At 48.3% G+C, this 21619-nt stretch overlaps 1 protein-coding gene across 4 annotated transcripts in view; it reads left to right on the top strand.

Annotated features, from left to right (window-relative positions):
- The window catches only part of COL27A1 (collagen type XXVII alpha 1 chain), a 190885-nt gene that overhangs the window by 157318 nt on the left and 11948 nt on the right, over positions 1 to 21619 (top strand). For all 4 annotated transcript variants that reach the window (XM_062640328.1, XM_062640329.1, XM_062640327.1 and 1 more), the window contains 8 exons: positions 11817 to 11870; positions 11992 to 12099; positions 13795 to 13848; positions 14127 to 14180; positions 18424 to 18480; positions 18615 to 18668; positions 19584 to 19637; positions 20901 to 20954. In XM_062640328.1, coding sequence (XP_062496312.1) covers positions 11817 to 11870; positions 11992 to 12099; positions 13795 to 13848; positions 14127 to 14180; positions 18424 to 18480; positions 18615 to 18668; positions 19584 to 19637; positions 20901 to 20954 — 489 coding nt within the window. The remainder of the gene's footprint in view (positions 1 to 11816; positions 11871 to 11991; positions 12100 to 13794; positions 13849 to 14126; positions 14181 to 18423; positions 18481 to 18614; positions 18669 to 19583; positions 19638 to 20900; positions 20955 to 21619) is intronic.

The raw sequence follows: 21619 nt of genomic DNA, 5'->3' as shown, positions 1-21619 counted from the left end.
GGTATGGCATGGGGTGGTTCCCAACATCCCGGCTCCCTCCCAGCTCCGTGGACAGCCACCCTCAGCACCCGGCCCTCCACGTGCTGTGCTTCTGGCTGGTTCACGTGTTTATACAGTGCATGTTTTAAGAACCCAATAAAAACACTAAACTCATGCAAAAGCCATATTAAGTTATAGAGTATGAAATATAGATTCTCTCAGACTCCATCCCCGCTGTTTGCCAGCATGTCCCTGGGAACATGATGCCATAAAGAGTCAACAGAGCCAAGATTCCTGCTCATAATCATTCCCTTTTGTGTGTGTTTGTTTTACTGCAGACTGCTATATTTCCATCTACTATTTTAATGTGCTGCTTTGTATATCCCTATGTCTTAACTCAGGGCAGACTGTCAGAGACCACATAGGCTCCAGATAGCATTGGCTCCCCTGCCAAACGCCTGGCCATTACCTCATATATAGGCTGGTGTTCCTGTCTTGCTGAGGTAATTTGAAGATGGAAGTCCTCTGATAGAAGAACAAATAATTTTTCCTTTCCCATTTTTGAGACTTTTATCCCGCCTTACCATGGGGAAAAGGTACAAATATCCATGGGATCCTCCTTAGGTTTCTGCCCAGTTGACAGCTCAGAGATGCTAAAGATAACGGGAACCGCCTCCCGTTCAGTTGAGTATTGGAAGCTGGAATATCACATCAACCCATCCTCTGCAAGGCAGTGCCACAGAAGCCACCACAGGCACAGTGACAAACCCATCCATTGGTAGGGAAATTGCCGTAGGAAGGTACAGAGCCACTTATAGTGTAGGGAGGAGGCACGTTGGGCTTGGGTGTGCTGCAGTTATTGTGTGCTTGCACATCACACATGTTACATATGGTTTTAATACATCTGACAGTGTTAACACTGTCCAATACTCAGTTTTACAGAGAACTGCAGCTATTACATCTTCATTTGGTCTCTCCTGGCATGACACCCAGAGCCCTTACCTCTGTGCTTCATTGCATTCCTGCCTGGATCTGCTGACATTTCCCTGGACTAGAGATGTTTCCTTCTCCTCCAGTGGTGTGCTGCTCAACTACAGAGAGATGTTGATGTTTCTGTGCTGTTAGTGCAAGAGACACACAAGGATCTGTCTGGTTACCTGTGCCAACAAACTAACCTCCATTTAGGAGTGCGTACCCCACCTTCAACATCTGGAGGAGATTCACATTAGCTTAAGGAAGCTGACACCCATCTGCAGTCATGGACATAGAGAGAAGCTTTTCCTGCGCCTTGTATTGGCTTTGTGTTGGCCTCTGCCTCGGTACTAAAGGGGTCCCACAGAGATGTGCCCCCCCCGAGCAGCAACAGCCTCTGGAAAAACCCTTTCCATCGCATGTTCCCACAGCTACATCCCTTCTTGAAGGATTTTCCTTAACACCAAGGACATGTTTAGTCTTAGTCTTGATTTTGCTTATGTCCAAAGGAATGCGACACTTCACTACTGAGTGTCCGCCTGACCAATGTGGGAAATGAGGCATCTGGTTGCTCTGAAATGCTTTATTGCTGGTACATATTCAAGCCCATTTTGCACATATTGGTATGGGGCAAAGGCCTGGTGCTGGCAGCACCCTGTTGTAGCTGGGGGAGCTTGGCAGGGCATGTACACCATATGGAGATGGCCTAGTGCAAGGGATAGAAGGAGGCTAAGCAGTTCTTTGGTCTGCACAGTCATAGAGCAACGTGGGAGATGGCAGATGAAGAAGGGATGTGCTAAAGCACCTTCAGTGGTGGTAAAGCTGGAGGAAGCATAAAAGGTCTGTGCTGCTCTTCTGGGTCATGGATTCCACTTGAAGCTGAGGAACTTGGCTGAAAGGAAGGTCTTGGTGACACTTTCCATCCTTGGTAGGACTTCCCCACCTGACTTTGCATTCAGCCAGCCAGAAAAGAGACGTTCACCCAGCGACTGATCCCTACAGCAGGGACACAGCTGGCTTTACTGAGCAAGGCTTCATTTTCCAGAAAGCCATCCTGATGCTTGGAATCTATCATAGATACCAAGACCACGACCAAGATTCCCTGGCACCCAAGAAGCATTGTTGAAGACTCTAAGCTCTAACTTGGCTCAGCCGTTCCCAGTGTTAACGTATCTGAAAGCTGGTTTTAAATCCCAAACCAAAGCAGCAGGGAGGCCCCAGCCATGTCCCTGGGGACAGCCTGTGCGTGGTTCAAAGCCAGTGGTTTTCAGCAAGCTGAAGCTGGTCCATGAGTCTCCCAGCTGTGGCTGGCAGGTCTCAAGGCAGCTGGAGCTAAGTGAGTATCTATCTTCTGATCGCTTTGTCCAAGTTCACACTTGGTGACAAAGCTCAACAAAGGGATGGGCCAATTGTCCCCTGGTCAAAAGGGAGAAATCAGGGCATCAGCACACAGCTGAGTGCAAGATCAGATTTGTGCACCTTTCCTGAGCTGCTGTCTCAGGTATTATCTCCTTCCAGTGCTTTCAGTCTTCTAATACAAGCTTGTTGCCTTCATTATCTTTGATTCTCTTCTGGACTTGGCAGTTTGACCTCTAATTGGTTCATTTGAGCCACAATGAGCTGCAAATCTCTTCCCCTCGCAGAGCATCAGGGATTGCCTGGGCGTCTTCATTCGGAGGGAATGGCTGGAGGAGCAAATCCTGGGATCAACAGAGTAGGGAGTCCACTGAGGATCCAGACTTTCTGTATGGGCAAGGATGTGTCTCTGCAGTCTGTGGAGAGACTGAAAGGTACAACAGGCTGTGAACCCTGCGAGGCATCCACCAGCAGTGCAAGTGCCATGGTGTAGTTTGCCAGAATAAGAAGATAATTTACCTGCCAATCTATAAGTGTCCAAGGGGATAGTGCCACAGAGCCTGAAACACCCCGAGAGCACTGTTGGAGGGTAAAGGAGCTGGCTGCCAGTCCATCCTGCTCTTTGCAACAGAGGATGACAAGAGATTGAAGTCAATCGTATGCAAGCATCAACCTGGACACAGGTCCCTGTGAGCATCTCCCCCACCAAGTGCTTCTCCCCACTGCTTCTCCTCTCTACCTACAGCGAATACAGCACTTCATCCCTTCCCTCAGAGATCACTGATCCACCAGTGGCTGTGCAAACAGCCCAAGCCAGCTGGCAGGAGGGAGGCGGTGGGTTTCCAGCTGCGCTCCGTAGCTCTGCACTGTGGTTTTGGTAATGCACTGGTTGTCATACAAGGCAGACATCTGATAGCCAGGGGTTTACAGTTCCAGGAAAGCAATTGGAGAGCCCTGTAAGCACTGAAATACAACATGCTCTGAAACAAGAAAATCCCTCATTGTTCAGCAGATCTGGGAGCCGAGTTCTTCTCTTTTTCCACTTCCTTCTTAACCTGAAACCCTATCTGCGGTGGCATTCAAGCCATCTCAGGACTTGCAAAGCTTTGAGCCAGACCCTCCAATGATATCAATCACCATAAACAGTTACATCAGAGATCTGGCTGCATGTGCTGGCCCTGCTGCGTGGCACAGACATGCACCAAAAGGGCTTTAAGGGCTGATGCAACAAGGTCCAATGTCCTTTCCTTTGCTCTCCAAGAGGGTGAAGTGATGGAGCTGGGCTGGGGTAGAGGAACTCGCAGTGCTTTGCACAGGACCCAGCCCAGCACAGAGCAGTGGTGAACTTGTGGTTCTTGGCTCCAGCACTGTGGTCTCAGCCACATCACACCCGGCAGCAGCTCCACACGCAGCACTGGATGATGTCCTGAGTTCAGCATCATTCCCATTGTGCTCTCATTTCTCCGTCATCTGCAGGCTGCAGTCCTGAAGAGGAAGAGGAGGACTTGCTGGGCAGGATAGATCTTCTGCTCTGACCTAGCAGAGCTGCTCCAGACACTGTGGTCACAACTGAGATGGGGCTGGTTTCTGGTCTCTGTAACACCAGAGGCCCATTCCCATCTATTCTCTCTCTCACAACGTTGTCTAAACATCACTCACAGCAGAGTTTGTCCCAGGGTGGGGATTTTTTGCTCTTTGTTCTTTTCTGTTTCCTGCCACTGAAAAACACAATTCCAAGATTTTCTGTCGCTGGATCCAGCCATTCACTCCCAACACTTGAGCTTAGGGACAGCTGGCAGCACCACATCACTTCCATGGCATCCAGCTCCCTGGAAACACTGGGGCTGCCGAAGGACAATCCTGGAGTTACTTCTGGTTTTAATATCTGCTCTCCATGCAGGAATCTCTGGGCTTTTTATAATGTGCTGAGCTGCTGTTTCCTGGGAAAGCTGTTTCTCATGGAGCTGTCTGTGGAGCTCTCACTTGAAAGAGGTTTCTTAAACTCCCATAACTTCAGGGTGTGGGGTTACCCCCAACTGAGCAATGCAAGGGATGGAGGATACTGGGCTTGGTGTGCAGGAGAAGGCTATGAGAGCCCTGGCAGTGTGTCAGGAGGAACAGCAAGCTCCTCACACCCTTAATATAGGAAATGAGTACTATTATTCCTAATTTTTCACTTGAGTAATGCATTAGCAGTAGATAGACAACAGAAAGTGACTTGCCCAGGGTCATGCAGGTCGGTCAGTGGCAGAGAGGGACCAGGAGCTCCTCAGCCCTGCTCCTGTACCCTGTGGTGTGGCTCAATATGGGCTGTACTGTCCCATGGGCATTAAGATAGATGGTTCCTGAGCCAGCTCTGCTTGTCAAAGGTCTTTTTGCTGCAGAGCTGAGTGTCTCCTGGGACTGTGCATGGCCCACATCCCAAGCCACAGCTTACCGGACTCCAGTTTCGATAGCTTGAAGGTGCTTGCACTTGGCCGTGGTGCATCGTTGTGTAACAGCCTCATGCAGCCCAATATCTAACAAAGCCATAAGCAGGTATTTGCCTTGCCTCAAAAATCAAAGGCGAATGGAGTTGCTCAGGAATGCAGTCAAACGTGCTTGAACTCTGCTTTGAATAGGGTGAGAGCAAGGGTCAGGGTGAGCGCCTCTCTGCATAAACTGCAATCCTCAGGTCTTATTCCTCCTTTGCAGTGTTGTCCTCCCTGGGCCACATAGCTGTAGTCAGCTTCTTCTCCTTTCACTTTAAACAGTGCTGATGGCCTCTGGTTCAGCCTGTTGTGTGGAAATCTCAGCATCCCATTTTATGGAGAGGTACACAATGGATTTTGTTGGTTGGGAGACTTTATTCTTGTCTACTATTCCGGTCTCTGTGACTCAGCCCCCCAAAGCCATCGGTTTGGAGTGGTCCAGGGGTACCTGTGAGTCCAGGGAACCACAGAGCGGTCCCTGCAGAATCACTGCCTGCAGTGACCAAGGTTGCTCTCCTATAGCCAAGGGGCTGCTGTCCCTGCAGTGCTGGCCAGCCCTGCCGGGTCCCTGTGCCGCTCGGGCAGGCAGGCTGAGCCCAGCTGGTCTTCGTTTGGAGTTAATAGCAGTTAGAATGAGCCAGAATGTGAAATGAATCCCGTTGTCTTGGCACGGGTTCTTTCCTGACTCAGGCAAAGGAGACGCGCTCTTTGGGCAGTTACTTGAAGATTCACCTCCTTTATTGCAAGAGAGGATTTTGTTCCCCTCCTCTTCCACAACCCCAGGGCATCTGTGTCCTTCAAAAGGAAGACGTTAACCCTTAGTGGGTTTTGGGAGCACAAGTAGTGCTCATTAGTGTAAGTTGGGGTTATAGTGCTCAAGTGCTGTGGCTATTCCTTTATTCCCAGTCATCAGATTCCTTGGAGGGTTTGGGTGTCATCATGTATGAAAGCTTCACAGCTCAGTGGGGATGAGGGCTTGCACTTTTCCTGCACTTTGTACCCACCCTTCAAGCCTTTTGGTGGCACTTTTGTCTGTTCTGTTTCCTTACAGATGAGGAAATAGAAGGAAGGAGGGGGGGAAAAGGGATTTTCCCAGCAATAACAGATTAGTGGCAGTTCAGGGCTATCAGACCAAACCAGAGCAGCTCAGAGCACACAGCACAGCTCTGTACATAATTCTCCTTGCTGCCTTACGCAGTGACTGCTTTGAGAACACAAGTTAAATAGACCTCATCCACAAAACCTGTAAGAGGCATATTTCGGAGCAACATCTGCATGCAGATAAGAATTTGTATTAAAAGAGAAGGTTTGGGTATGACATTTTGGGTTGGATTCCACATTTTAAGCTGAAGAAGTCGGCTGAAAGGAAAGTCACACTGATGCTCGATGTAGTCTTTCCATCCAAGATCTCTATATAGGGTTTCCCCACCTCGCTTTGCATTCAGCTCTACCTGCACTCACCACTCAGCTTCCACAAGCAGGCCAAGAGCCCATTACTTCCCAGTGATCCCAGTGAAGCCCTCTGAACCTTGCAGTACAATCAGGTCTTTCTTCTCAGGAACAGTTGAGTCTTTCTTCTCTCCCCATACTCATTCAGGAGCTGCTGCCCTGTCTCCTCCCCTTCCAAACTACTGCGAGGCAAAGTGACTGTGAAATGTGTTTCTTATAAATCTGAAACATTTATGTCTTCAAATGCCCGGCCCCAATAATCCCACTAATTTCCTGAACGCTTGTGAACTGTCTTCCATAGAGGGAGACTTCTCCCGATCAAAGTTTATGAAGTGGAGGTTCTCATATGGAGACGTTGCTGAGCGGTAGGAAATTATATGGGGCTTTTTCATTTCCCTTTAAATGAGCTTGCTGGCCAGGCCCTGAACAATGTGGGCATGGTCATCCTATGTTTCCTCATCCTGTCTTTAGTGGTGCTTTAGCTTTTCTGCCCTTTCTATGGCCACTGCCTCAAACCATCACCACTGGGTTTTTTCCTCATCACCATCGGTGCTTTCTTTTCTTTATTCAGTAGCTACATTCTGCTTTTAGTATTTTTTCCTGCCTCATTGTTGGCAGGGAGGAGTAACCTCAGACCTTCACTCAATGACCATGGACACGTGCTCCTGTTCCACAACAGTCCTGGGTAATCCTGAATCTGCCTGAGATAGAATCATAGAATAGTCAGGGTTGGAAAGGACCTTAAGATCACCCAGTTCCAACCCCCCTGCCATGGGCAGGGACACCTCACGCTAAACCATATCACCCAAGGCTCTGTCCAACCTGGCCTTGAACACTGCCAGGGATGGAGCATTCACAACCTCCCTGGGCAACCCATTCCAGTGCCTCACCACCCTTACAGTAAAGAATTTCCTCCTTATATCCAATCTAAACTTCCCCTGTTTAAGTTTGAACCCGTTACCCCTTGTCCTGTCACTACAGTCCCTAATGAAGAGTCCCTCTCCAGCATCCCTATAGGCCCCCTTCAGATACTGGAAGGCTGCTATGAGGTCTCCACGCTTCCCAAAGATAGGCTTTGGGAAGTGAACTTGTCAGGTCTGTGCCCTCATGGAGCTTCCCTCCTTCTGCAAGCAAAGCAGGAGCACATCTGTCCTCTGAAGTGCCAAGAGGCAGAGTCCCCTTGAGTCAAACCAGGACGGTGAGTCACGTCTCAGTAACTGCTTCCCCAGACCTAGAGCATCACTGTGGGGGGAGTTTGGGTCTGGATTTTAACGCTGTTTGGCTCCATCTGGGGCATATCTCCCTGCAGTTCATTCAACTTCCTTGCTTTGTTTTTTCTGCTTGTTGTTGTTGTAACATAGACTTCAACTGTTGATGTTTTGAGAGTTTAAAGCTGGGCTGCTCATCTATTTGCTCCCAGTAAACATCGCTGTGCCGTGCAAGAGACTTGACTTTGCTGCCAAGGCCAAGAGCAGCTGAAAGCCTCTTTGTCCTTAAATATTAATCAATTTGCATTAGAAAACAAATCGTTTAGCTTTTCCTTTAGGGAATATCTATGGTCTTCCTGAAAAAAACTTATAAAACTTGGTCCTTGGAGAAGCTGGCAATGGAATTTCAAACATGCTAGACCTAAGACGAGAATTCTTTTGCTTTTCTTGGCTATTTTGGCATACCTGAAGCCACTTAACTGTAAAACCACTGCTTTCCACTGTCCCTAGTCACAGATACTATCATCTTCTGGAGGTACTGATATGCTCCTCTAGCGAAGAATGCAGCACATAAAGAGAAATCACCACTTAAAAATAACCCTGCTCATGGAAGAAGCTTGGAAAGAAGATTTGTTTTCTCAGCAAACCAGTAACCCAAAGCATACAACAAAATGTGTACAAACCCCAAGAATAAAAGCATCGAGTGTTTAGTGCCTTGGCAAGCGAACCCAGCTGATTTGAATCCAGCAAAAAGAACTTGGAATTCATTACTCTTATGTATAGGCTTTTGTACAGTTTCTGCCCCTCGTTGCTGTCTCTGCTAAAGAGAGTAGGAACCCTAGATGCTGGATTCCTGATGTACTATGGAGACCCTGGATGAAGCTACAATCTCACATGTCTATCCCATTCTTTTCCTTCCTTCTGAGCCTTTTTGCATCCCTGGACAGATGAGTCAGAAGAATAGAAAGAAAAAGGATGTGACCTTTTTGAAGGCTATCACCATTTTTGCTGGGCTTCTTGTTGCCTGTGTAACATGTGGCATGTGACAATGCAGTGATTTCTGGGAACTTGTGCATACCGCTGCCTATGCGCCCTGTCAACGTCTGGGATTGCAACAGGCATCACATCTGGAACATCACAAGCGGAGATATCACATATCTGGGAACCCCAGACAAGTGCTGAGCTGCCTCTAAATTCATCTGGGCAAAATTCCTGCGTGGTTGGAAAAAGCACATCCAGGAAAATCAGGCATATGGTAGGCTTCCCACTCACTAGCAGAGCTCTGCTGGCCAAAGTCCTAGAAAGCATGCTGGTAGAGCACAGCAACATCCTTTGCTGATAGCGCTTACTCCACTCGAGGAGGTGACTCAGGCTCCAAGATGCAAGCCACGTCTCTGCTGATGGTGTCGCCAGCACAGTTTGACCCATTTATTTATGCCAGTAAAGCTTTTAACTGGCAGACAAGAGCTAGGAGCAGCGAGAGGAGCTCAGAGGAAGATCTCTGTGGCTCACTGTGAGGACAGCTGGTCTCGCTATCACTGTCAAGAGATGGAGATGCTGCCAATTCTGCTTTCTCCAGAAATGAAGAAGGAGCTGCACCCCAGCTGGAGGACCCGGGGAGCCTTCTGGAGCAGATGAACATCCCTGCTCAACAACGCCAATGCGTCCTAAGGGGAAAAGCCGGTACAGGGAGTTTATTGGAGCCCAAATCCGTGTTCAGACCTCACCAACAGAGAAAGACAAGCTGAAGGAATCCAGAGGAAGTTGAAGACTCTGTTTGAACATGGCACAGATCGCGTTTATTGCTGTGAGCAGGGCCTGGACTGTCGAAGTTGGGGTTGTATTTTGGGTTTTTCCCTCTCCCAGATGACTCTAACCCTGTATCTCTATTTCATCATTGTGGGTTCAAGGATGAACTTGAACACTGGCAGATTTTAGGAGCATTTTGTTTCTCAGATGAGGAGATTTAAGGCCTGAACCTGCCTCCTCAAAAAAGCAAAGACATTTCCCATTGTGGATAGAAGCAAGTTGCTTCATTGCTTCCATGGGAGATGTATCCAGGTGGATACTGTGCTTCAAACTCTTCTGAGGTAACTGTGAGATCCTCATGTAAACACAGTGCCTCTACCCTGTGCAGTGATAAAAGCACATCTCATCCATGCACTAGTGTCTGCATTTTCTACAGACAACGAGCACGTCCTCATCCTGGGGATGGAGTCATAATGTGGAAGTATTTGGTTTGCATTTGTGTTACAGCACAGCAATTCAGGAGCACATCTGAGCATACAAAATTACTCTGCTGGAGAAGATCAAGGGCTTGGCCATTCCTGGATCAGAACAGATTTAGATTAAAATGGGCTTTCTCCCATTTGTAAGACGTATCTATTGCCTGTGCTTCCAAAGGATCTTAATGCACAGATTGATGGAAAAGCACTATGCAACTGATTAGAAATCCCTGTTGTGTCTTTGTTTGTTCACGTCTTGTTTTGACAGTAAACTTGTGTGAATGACTCCACTACTCGCTCTCCAGATTTTCAAGCTACTGAACATCACAGTATTGCTGCAGAACAGCGTCTGTGAGCACTATTGCTGCTTCACTACATACATTACATCCAATCTGTGGGGAAGTTGAGGGACATGGTACCAGGTCCAGTGATGAGCTAGCTGAAGAGACGGATGGGGATGGCTATTTCTCAGGCTGATGCTTTCATTGGTGGAGGCTTCTCTGTACTGCCAAACCACATGGGTGACGTGGAGGCTTGGCACCCATAATCCATCATGTATTGGGGTTGCTCGGCATCTGTGGGAAAAGAATTCCAAAGGTGATCTCTTGGAAAGTGGCAGAAATAGCAAACAAAACCCCAAGTATGATGGTAGGGACAACAGAACAGGACTTGTATATTCCTTGGCAGGGATCTGTCCCTTGTGAAGCTCTAATAGCGTTGGCAAGGTGGGCTCTTGAAATGCTTGACTAAGGTAAAACGGAGCTGTTCCCTTTGGGAAGTGAAGAACTGGCACAATTCTTTAGGACTGTAATAAGTCTGAATTGCTCCTTTGTGCGAAGAGCAGGCACTTCTGAGGCCCATGTATCAGATCAGAGTGAAACCCCTTTGATATGACTACTTTATAAGTTGCTTTTGTTCAGCTGAGATTGCAGCATCAATGGTGGCGAACATTATACCTCAAGTGGGAGGCAGGAGAGCAGAGCACGGGATGCTGTGCTGGTGTGGGGATGCTGTTGAAAAGGCTGCTGCAGTTGCCAAAAAGCATGAGTTATTTTCTTCAGTGATGCTTCTGCTTCTCCCTGTCAAAACTAAAGTATGCAGGCAGCCTTGCAGCCAACGGGGCCAAACGATCTCCCCGGGCTCCCTAAGGAGAGTGTGCTGTGCTCGGTTACACAGCTGATTGCTGCTGTGTGCGTTGCAAGGAGGGCTGGCAGGTTCTGCACCCACACTGGGTGCACAAAGCAGCCCAGGGTTTGTTTCTGGTTGCTGTGGTTCCCACCTGGAGCTTGGCATCCTGCTTTGTTTCTAGCTGCCTGATCGGTGCGTTGTGATTTCTGTGTGCTGTGTGTTGCAGTAGTTATAGGACAAATAGAGGGAAGATCATTGCACTGTGAGTAGAAAGCTGGGCATGGCAGGGAGATAGAAAATTAAACCTGCTTGTGTTACAAGGCAGTGTGATATTATTTATTATTCTTATTATTATTACCACCAATTATTGCAAGGTAAAAATAAGGAGAATTCCTGTTAAGGCAATGGTTCTACTGCCAGTATCCCAAAACCATATAAAAATATTGATATCCCATTCAGTGCCATAGTTGGTGGTGAAAGAGACAGCTCTTAAAGCAGTGGTGCACAGATGGGAGCTCTGCAGACCAGAGGGAACGTTTTGTGGGGTCAGGATAAATGTGCTTTCCCCAGTTCAGCCCTTTCTGTAGCAGCAGTGGGGTCGGCACCATATTTCAGCTCAGTGGATGATGTCTTCAAGGAGCACTGCTGAGACCCCTCTTTGGTATCCTCGAGGATGCTTGGACACATCAGATGGTTTTTCCATCACCCGCCTGTCTTTGACTGATCTGGAGATGACAAATGTCACCTTTCAGCCAGGCTGTCCTGTAGTCGCTTGTCACGGAAACCTTTCCACCTTTGAGCAATGAGGTTTCCTTCTCCTCCATGTGTTGGAGCAGCTCAAGAACAAACTCAGCTATACTCCAGTAGTACCTGTGAATTGTGGCCTTACCTGACTTCCTTGTTGGTTCCCATGGGAATAGGATAGGATGGGTGAGGATGCTATGAAGGTTGAATGTGCCAGGGAAGTGGCCTGGTTGGAATGGGTCTTCTTTGCTTTCCTATTCCAACAGCTTCTTTTTCAATCCTAGGGACCAGAAGGGAAACCAGGAAAACAGGGGGAAAAGGGCAAGCCTGGCCAGAAGGTAAGAACATCTCCCATTGATAACGTCTCCTCCTCTGGATCTCCCATTCTTTGCTCGTCTTTGCTATTGATCCATAGAAGCAGCTTTGTCCTACAGTAACATCAGTGCTTCCGTTCTGCAGGGCAGCAAGGGCTACCAGGGGCAGCTCGGCGAGACAGGAGCTCCAGGGAAGGAGGGGCCGAAGGGGAACCAAGGCCCTAAAGGATCCCGAGGTACCCTGGGACCGATGGTGAGAATGCTTGATGCAGATGGTTGAACACAACACACAGAACCATGACTAGCAGTGGTGGGCACAGGCCTGAAGGAAGCAGAGAGCCCAACAGAGGCTTCAGGGCAATGTGTTAGATGGATTTCATTGACCAAAACAGCTCAATGTGTGCTCTCAGTAGCACAGGAGAGACCTCATAGAGGCGGTTGTGCTGGTGTCATAGAATCACAGAATGCTTTGGGTTGGAAAGGACCTTAACATCTTCCAGTCCCAATGCCCTGCCATGGGCAGGGACACCTCACACTAACCCATGTCACCCAAGGCTCTGTCCAACCTGGCCTTGAACACTGCCAAGGATGGAGCATTCACAACTTTCCTGGGCAACTGTTCCACCACCCTCACAGTAAAGAACTTCTTCCTTCTATCTAACCTGAACTTCCCATTTCAGTTTGAGCCCATCACCCCTTGTCCTACCACTACAGTCCCTGTGAATCCATGCCCTGTGAGCCCAGCTCACGTTGCATCGTGGAGACTCTTCACAACTCCCCAGATGGGCTGAAATAGTGGGGATTTTTCTGGAGAAGGGAATAAACTGATAAGCTGTTATTTTGCTATGATCATCCCCTTCGAGACCTCACGCTCATGTCAAGAGCTGCTTCCAAGTCAAACTGTGTTGTTACAAGGAACTCTGCCTTGGACTTCTGCCCTGTTTCTACACCCACTCTTGAACTACTTATCTAAAACACTTGCAGCAAGAAGAATTACAGCATGGGAAAGAGTCTGAGTTGGGGACTGAAGGTGAGGCTTTCAGAGGGAATAGTGTGATGGACAGGGAAGAAAAAGTTCATCTGCTTTAGGTACATGAGACAAATGCATTGGGACAGCAGCAGTAAGTAGTAAGTACAGGCTGGTAAGGAAGCTCCTTGCACTAAATTTGGTAGAACTTAGTGGAGAAGCAGTTGTTTATGAACTCAGGATCACGGTGATGTTTCAGAACAGTAGCAAATGAGTGATGGAGCAATGGTTCTGCTCATAGTGTTTTCCTGCACTAAAAGTTATGGCCTCCCATATATCCTCCCGTCGTATTCTTTGCCAAAGCCTCCATGGATTATTTCACAAGGAAACAAAGCAATGGCTGAGCAGCCGTCCATTGGACTGAACATGTCTCTGTCTTGTGGAAAGGGCTTTTCCACGCTAAATGGGATGATATGGAATGGTTGCAGTTCACTTTAATCTGATGATCTGATTTAAAGCCCTTTGTTCAGACTGCTTAAGATGCAACAAACAGCACTTGCAGTGCTCTCATCACAGCCCAGAAAACTCCTTTCTTGGCCTCAGAACCACACCGAAAGGTTTCCTCCCAACAGTTTAGGCCAAGCTGAGAGTGGTTTCACTGGTGGACTTACTTCCTAGCACAAAGCTGATTTGGGTGTAAAGACATGTAGAAGGGCAGATGAAGAGCATACATCGTGCGGCCTTTTCTGTTAGTAAATTAGAATGAGGTGGGGAATATAAATGCTGGTAAAGACATCGAATGATGGACTCCTAACATCAGTCTCCATGTGTAAGAGAGAAAAAGCCAGGCAAAAGCACTTCAGGTGGCCTCAGTTGGATGTGGTGCTGAGCTTTGCTTTGCAGAGCCCAGTGCATCCTCCTCTTGTGAGGTGATATCCATATGGGCTACTCTCATGGTGCTTTCTGTGCTTGTCTCTCCAGGGTGCTCCAGGAAGGATGGGTACTCAAGGGGAACCTGGCTTAAAGGGTTACCAGGTAAGGATTTTATTGTAGCTTCTGTCTGTTCTCAAATGCAAAACTGCCGTTCCAGGATGTAAAATCATTCTTACACTAGGATTTATTTCTGATCTTGAGTTCAGTTTAGTTCTTTCTCAAGTCTCGCTTTGTACCATCAAGACTTCTCCAAATCATTTGGTTCATCTCTGCCATGAGTCATGGGTCCCTCCAAAGCTGGGATACACAACAGAGGGCTTGAGGGAGACTCTTCAGTCAAACACCTCCTTCCTGTCTCATGTGTTGTCTGCTCTCCACAGGGACACGCAGGACCACCAGGGCCAATTGGACCACCAGGGCCGAAGGGGGAAAAGGTAAGAGTCCGTATGCGCTTGTGATGGTGGCTGATGCCTTCTGGGGACATGTTTTTCCTGCATCCATAGAAATTCTGCTCTATCTCCAAATCAAAGGAAATCAAAAGGTAGCTTCCTGTGATCAAGTCAGAATAGCACCCTGCACAAACTAACCAGTCCTCAGCAAACTGGGCTTAAATCAGCTGATAGCCTGTTGTAAGTGGGGCAGGACTGGTCTCTCCTCCTTAATGCTCTTGCTCTGCTCTCACCAACCCCGTTGCCAGAGCTGGGCTGAGTCAGAGCCCTTTCCCCTTGTGCTTTCCCCCTTTTGCTGAGTCAGCACGGCCGTAACCAGCTCAGGCTGGAGCAGTGACTCACATGTTAATGGTTTCCTGTCGGTGGTGTTGGCTGTACTCACAGAGCCCCGCACGTGCCTCCGGCAGCCGCAGCGATGCTCCGGCCCCAGCGTGGGAAGGGAAGGGATGGTCATTGGCAATGGTCAGTTGTGGGGTCCCCATGAAGAGGGGAAATGCACTGAGCTCTTTTCACTCCTTTTCCACTCCCCGTCATGGAGAGCTTCACTTTCACAGCCAAAGTGTGACTGCAGCTGGATGTGTGCAAGGAGCATCATTGCTTGTAAAAGGAGGCTGTGGGATGGAGATCCCAAGGGCTCGTCTTTGCATTCACATGCATCCATTCAGCTCAGGCTCCTGCGTGTCAGGACACCCTGTTCGTGATGCTCTCTGTGCTCTGCCTGGACACTCCTTGTGCTGCAGTGAGTCCCCGTGCTGGTGGCTGAGAGTCAGTGGGGCAGGGTGAGCTGCTTGTATGGCTGTGGGGATGAACGGTGGTCATGCTGCTTTTCCAGTCATTTCCTGCTGCTGAAATGCATCCACGGAGGATGGATTTCATCACCATCAATGCTGTTGATGTTCCTGCTGCTCTGCATCTCCATCAGTGCCTTGTTGGATTTCCTCTCCACCCCCAATGCTGCCCCATCCGCTTCCCAAGCTGCACCTCTTGCTCTTCCAGACTTCAGCAGCATTCCTCCTCTGCTATATTCTGCTGAGTGGCCATGTGGAAGCTGGCAAGCGTTAACCAAGCACAACCAGCCGAGGATAGTGATGTGAGAGCTTATGACCAAGCACAATGTCAGTTGAGAGCCTGGCCAGAGGTTTCTCACAGTCCCACTGGTGAAACTTGAGCATCCTGGCAGAGAACTTTGTAGTTGTAGCTACCAAAAGCAAGATGAGTCATTGACCTTACAGCAGAAGGAGTAAGCAATGTGCAGATACATATCCCTGCTGTTTAAATTGCCTGCTGTTTTATCTTAAACCATTGAAAGTTGCCATCTTCTTGAAAGCTCCCATCTCTTCAGTAGTAAATGGTCCCCAAATTATTGACCTGAAGTTCTCAGTGAAGCAATCTCCTCTTCACCAACATGATATTGGACAACTGGAAGACAAATGGACACTGGAAGAGCATCCCTCAGAGATAACATGGATCTTGTGTCATCAGAGCACAGCAACGCTGATGATGGAATGAATTCCACATGCAAGTATCCAAGCTGAAGCCTCACAAAGACACCAAAGCATCTAATGGATCCTGCTGAGAGCAGTCAGGTCTCTAATGAGCTTTGACAGCCAGATCTCACTCATGTCCTCCTGGAAGGTGAACAGGTCTCAAATACCTTGGTACCTTGCTGAAGAACAGAGCAAGGAGAGCACAGCATCCCATGCTGAGCCTCCACCATCCTTCCCTTCAGCATCCAGGATCTTGCATCTAAGTTTTCTTATCCATCTTTCCTTCTTATCCCCTAAGAGTCGCCTGGAACCCAGCCTAAGGACAGACTCCTTCCCTCTGGACATCTGTAACCTCATACATGCGTGCAAACATGAATATGGAAGCCTGAATCTGAGAAAATGAAGAGGGAAAGAAAACGGGTCCATGGCTGCTCTTTGAGCTTTAAACAATGCAGTAAACTGAGCAGTGCTGAAGAAGGAGGATGAACAATAACAGGGAAGGTCTTCCCTCTTCCAGAGAAGCAAGCAGCTTGGTGAGAGGCATTCCTATGGAATCCAGCTCCCTTGTGCCATAGCAGGCAGCTACTCCAGTGCCTTTAATACATTTACAGCTCCTCAAAGAGGCCTTGCTCGGAGCAGACGCCTGCACTTGGCAGCTGCTTAAAGCAGTCCAGATGGGATCCTTTTAGAAATTACAAACTGGTGTATCTCACTTTGGGACAGGAGCCAAGAACAACAACAAGCCTTCCCTTCTTCCCCATGCGTTTTCCATTTGTATCCCAACATGTTTACTTTGCTGCCCTTTACTCTAACTTCTTTGCACTGCAACTTTCCAAAGGATTAGCACAAACCTTTCATGTCCCCCTTGAGCAGCAAAGGAAGTCCTGGAGGAGCTCGGTCCATGGCTGACCAGGCTGCAGGGTTTTCGCAGTTAGAAGACAAAGGGAAAGTTGGGAATTAAACTCAAAGGGACACAAAGCTACAATTCAGCTCTGGGGAGAAAGTGTGTGAGTCTTGATGCTCTTCAAGGGTCTCCAGAATTGAGCTTTCCTTGAGTTCATCACATCTCAGCTCCCAAAAGGCAAGGTGTTCACATCCTGCTTGGAAAGAAGAAATCAGCGCCAAGACTTCGGCACAGTAACATGTATAATGGGACCTATTGGGTTTTTTTTTACATGGGACTTAAGGAACAGTGACTTTGATTCCCTTCTAACCTAATGCCTTTGATAGTGGCTAGAAAGCAAACCAAGTGCCAGGTTCTGCTACTGACTACCAGCAAGTTCAGTAGTGCTGGAGACTGGTGGCAGAGCCTATTAGGCATTACTTCCCTTTCTCTTTATTTCACCACCCAAATGTCTCCATCCATTCCCTCAGTACTGTATTCTGGAGCCATCCTGGCACAGTTTCTCCCTATGTATTTCTCCAACCATGATACCTCCCCAGAACACCAGGCAAATATGCTGGAGTTCCCCACCCAGCGCATGGTCTCTTACGGACAGTAAGTATACCTGTGAGTATATACAAAATCCTGGCAACATCCATCCAACACGTTGCAGTACAGAGAAAGAGAACGCTGCTGTCAGCAAGCATGTGGTGGAGAGAGGTGCACTGAGCTCTTTGCTACCTGTTAACTGCAGTAGATTTTGCCAGATCTTGAGCCTCATTCTACTGAGCAAATCACCCCAAATGTCTTCTTCCAGAGGCAGAATCACTAAGAAATTACCCAAGCACCCTTACTGCAGCAGCTACAGCTCAAACAGAAGATAGGAGTAGCCCAGAGAGAAAGTTCAGCAGTCATAAATACACCAGAAAGGCCTGGTGCAACCACTGAGAATTACACAAGTCTGTGGGAAACCTGGCTCTGCGTGGCTGTGGATGGTTGGGTTTCAAGGCTCTAGGATCACCCCAAGCACCCCAGACACAGCAGCCCCAGGCCCCCCCCAGACCTCCTCTCTCCATTAGCTGCAATGTAAGAGGCACTCTGAGACACATTCATCCCAGGGAGCCAGAGTGCCAGAGACTGAGCGATATGAAGTAGCCAAAAAGTGGAGGAGCTGGAACGTGGCTGTCTTCTACGGGGAGCAATGAAACAACTGTCTCTGAGCCAGGCTCCAGAGCAAATAGGGCACCATGACCCTGAGTGACTTACACAACAGCATTAAGAAAAGGCAGTGTCTGCGTTCAGTCTCGAGGGATCTCTGTGGATGTTTTAGAGAGATCTCAGCTATAAATAAGCCAGGTGATGTTATCTACCAACCAAACCACGTGTGGAGCATCCCATCAGCAACTGGAGCTGCCTGACCCTCCCACCTGACCAGTTGTAATGCAAACCCACAGTGGTGGCACACAACCAGGGAACCCATCCAGACCACCCTTGTGCCCATGACAGCTCAGCCCTCAGTGAGGGTGGGGAAAGGCTTCATTAAAGAGCTTGGTTTCACTGTCGGCAATAGAAGCCAGAGGCAGACTGCTTCCCATATTGTTGTAATTATAAGCTCTATAACCCTTTGCACCTGGTTCTTTAGGGAGGACAGTTTAGACCAGACAGAAACAACCAGCAGAGAGGCCAGGAAAGCAATGTGAAGAGTCAGTGTGCTCCAGGTTGTGAAGCAAACAACAGAAACAATACAACAGAGCCTTTGACTTAGGAGCCTGTGGTATGGGAGGACTGAATTGGGTCTTAGGGAAGCATCTGCCACATAATCTGCTGTCTATATTAACACTTGCATTCTTATTCACAGGGAGAACAAGGAGATGATGGGAAGGTAGAAGGCCCACAGGGACCACCCGGAGACAGAGTAAGATGTTAAATCCCTTCTCTGATCAACCCTGGCCTGATTTTGGCAGAGTTGGTTCCCTGTAGACCATGTACAACCCGTTGAGGTATTGCAGATGACAGATTGTTTATGGCCACCTTGTTTTATTGTTGTAGGGTCCTGTTGGTGACAGAGGTGATCGAGGGGAGCCTGGAGACCCTGGTTATCCTGTGAGTCTTATTCCTAATGCATCATTCAGAAACTGTTGTCTCAGGGAAGGGCTTCCAGTCTGCATCAATCAGCCCACAGAAGGTCAACCCTTTGCCCAGTAGTCGTGATTCATGTCTATGGTCCCTTGTCAACCACTGCACATGGTGGTTTCAAACAAGGAGTAACTCAGATATCTATACCTCAGGTGTTTCTGAAAGCAAATGTGGGTGCTACAGGTCAGCATCTCACAATGCCATGCACTTACCCGAGCACACTATACTGGCAGAATGAGCAGGACCATCTCACCAGAGGTATTTGTGATTACCAAGGAAATACCCTGGGGAAGGTGTGTACCAGTTTGGTCGTGCCAGTGCTGGTGAATTCAAGACTGATGTGCCCATGGTTGTATTGTCTTTCATGGGGAGATCTCTGTTCACTACTGGTATTTCTGTCAAAAGCAAGAGCAGGGTTATGAATTATTCCCTGTGCTCCTGATGCTCTCTTTGCGGGACATCTTCTCTGATGGACCTGCAAAGTCTTACTGAGTCTTACCTCCATCCAAAAACAGCAGGTCAGAGTGACCCACCGTAGTAATCTACATAAGAGTTTCAATTCACCAGGGTAACAGTGCTGCTGCCTTACTTTATAGGACAGCAGTCTCCAACTGGTCACTTACATTAGTGCTGTGTGTAACTAGGAATGCATTAGAAAGCCTTCTTTACTGCTTAGATGGTGATTAGAGCTCCCCTTAGCCATTCCTTTCCAATGCACATCCATGGGAGCATATACACTACCTGCAAGCTTCAGCATTTCTGTATCAGCAGAACACAGATATGCAGGTCTTCTCCAATAGAGCACGTTACATCCCTTCTTGTTTCCCATTGCCACAACAGTACCCATGAATAAACATTTTTCCCCTCTGTTTTTCATTTAAGGGTCAAGAAGGACTTGATGGAGAAAGAGGAAAACCCGGCCAGCAAGGCTTACCTGTAAGAGATGCTGCTCTATTGTAAGCTACCCAATGTCCCTTGCATGTGAAAAGCAGATGCAGAAAGGAAGGAAGGTGGGAAGGGCTGCAGTAAGGAGTGTGCTGAGCTGTGAAGTGCAATGTGTGCATTTCCATGAGCCAGGCCTAGACAATGGGCATTTTGAGTCCACGTCGAGACTCAAGTGGGTGATGAAACAGGGATCATTCCCAGAAGCCTGTGTCCAAAACTGTCTTTTCTGAGTGATCCAAGAGGGATTAAAAAGCTTGGAGATGGGTGATGGGGGATGACAGTGACAGTGGAGGGGTCTGTTTGGGAGTGACACATCTGGCGTGCTGCTGGTGAGAGATGGGCCAGTGTGAGGTGAGAACGTGTTATTCTGCTGGCATTGATGAAAGACAAAATTAAATCCAAACTTAATGGAAGGACTTTTTATTCCCTTGTATATGTGACTACTGCAACTGTGAGTGCAGCACACTGAATGTATTTTGTATTGGGAAATAACGTGGAATCAATTCCCATTCTTTGTAGGGCTGTTGGGAAGAGCAACAGGTTCTGGTCTGGGACAAAATCTTAGTGCTCTATCAAATGGCCTTGAAGTGGGTAGAGCTGCTGCACTCCCAGTGGATGTAGTTTATTCTGAGGGGTGGTAGCACCTTGGATGTCAGTGGTTTAGATGGAGCAGAAGCTCTTTAAGTAAAGACCCGTTAGAAACATGTGGCTTATTGGTGTTGGCCAAGCAATTGTCCCTGACACAAATACACACATTTGGATGGCCAGAAGAAAAGGTGAAGATGTGTGTGATGGGAAAGAGAGCTGTGAAATATCCTCTCTGCTTCACTCCTCCGTAGGCAGATCTCTAATATCTGACATCCAGGCAAAACCAAGGAGAGGGCTGCAGCATGCAGAAGGGAGTCAGCACCAACACTAAGGATGCAGTCGCTGTGTAGTCACTGCCGTACCTTTCCCACAGCAGGCTCCTTCCTGCCCACTTCCAGCACAGTTTTCCAGGCACCATTGGGAATTTAGGGAATATTTTCCATGAGTGCAAGCACCACCCAAGGGAGGGGGTAGCACTGATCCAACTGACACCCTGTTAAATGCTCTCTGGAGACAGTTCCTTCCCTCTTTCACCCACGAGGGCCATCTGAGCACAGGCTCTTCCCCAGTGCAGTCGGTGTTAGGGCTGTTCTTTGCTGTGCACTTGGTGCAAGGTGACAGCCAGAAGAGAATTTCAAGCAGCTTTTTCTTGCTTGTGTTTTGCAGGGGGATCCGGGACCACCAGGCCAGCCAGGAGCAAAGGGATCCAAAGGTGATGTGGTAGGTTTCAGCAGGGTGGATTTATAGTGTCCCAGGTTTAAAGAACCGGCTGGGTTAAGCGTTATTCCCAGGATGTGTGATTCGCCCTCTGCTCTGCGCCTTGAAGGACCTGCTGGGAGGGCTGTAAACGTGCATTTGAGTGTCCAAGCCCAATAGCTTGGTGGCTTGGTGGAGCTAAAGAAGATGAAGAGAGTTTCAGTTTGAGCAGGTCTTCAGTCACTGCCATGGGGCTGTGTCTCCTTCCCATAGCCCTGTTCGTGGTGCCTCCAGCTGGCTCCTCTGTCCCTAAGGAGGTCTGAGCCAGGCAAGCGTCTCTCATTTGAACCATGAATGTTTCTGGCTTGAAACCTTCACGGATTTGGAGTCCATTTATCCATGCAATTATGTTTCTTGGAAGAGTCCCTCTATTGCCCTCATTGAGCAAGGAAACACAGCACACATGGGTCCTTCAGGGCTCATCGCGGTACCTCATACCTATTCCTTCCTCCACATCTGGCGGTACTGACAGCTTGCTAATTACTCTCACAGATCAGGGGCTTTATTTGCTAAAACATAAGAATGTGACCTCAGTGCTCAGCAAATCCCTGCTCCCTTTGGGCAGATGTCAGGATTTTAAATCTGAGCCTGCTGGGGTGATGCCAGGAGGTAGTGTAACCTCCTGTAGG

This window comes from Pezoporus occidentalis, unplaced genomic scaffold, assembly GCF_034315485.1.
Source record: "Pezoporus occidentalis ecotype Australia unplaced genomic scaffold, CSIRO_AGI_Poc_V1 ctg64, whole genome shotgun sequence".
Taxonomy (NCBI): domain Eukaryota; kingdom Metazoa; phylum Chordata; class Aves; order Psittaciformes; family Psittacidae; genus Pezoporus; species Pezoporus occidentalis.
This window is presented reverse-complemented; position numbering and strand designations above follow the sequence as displayed.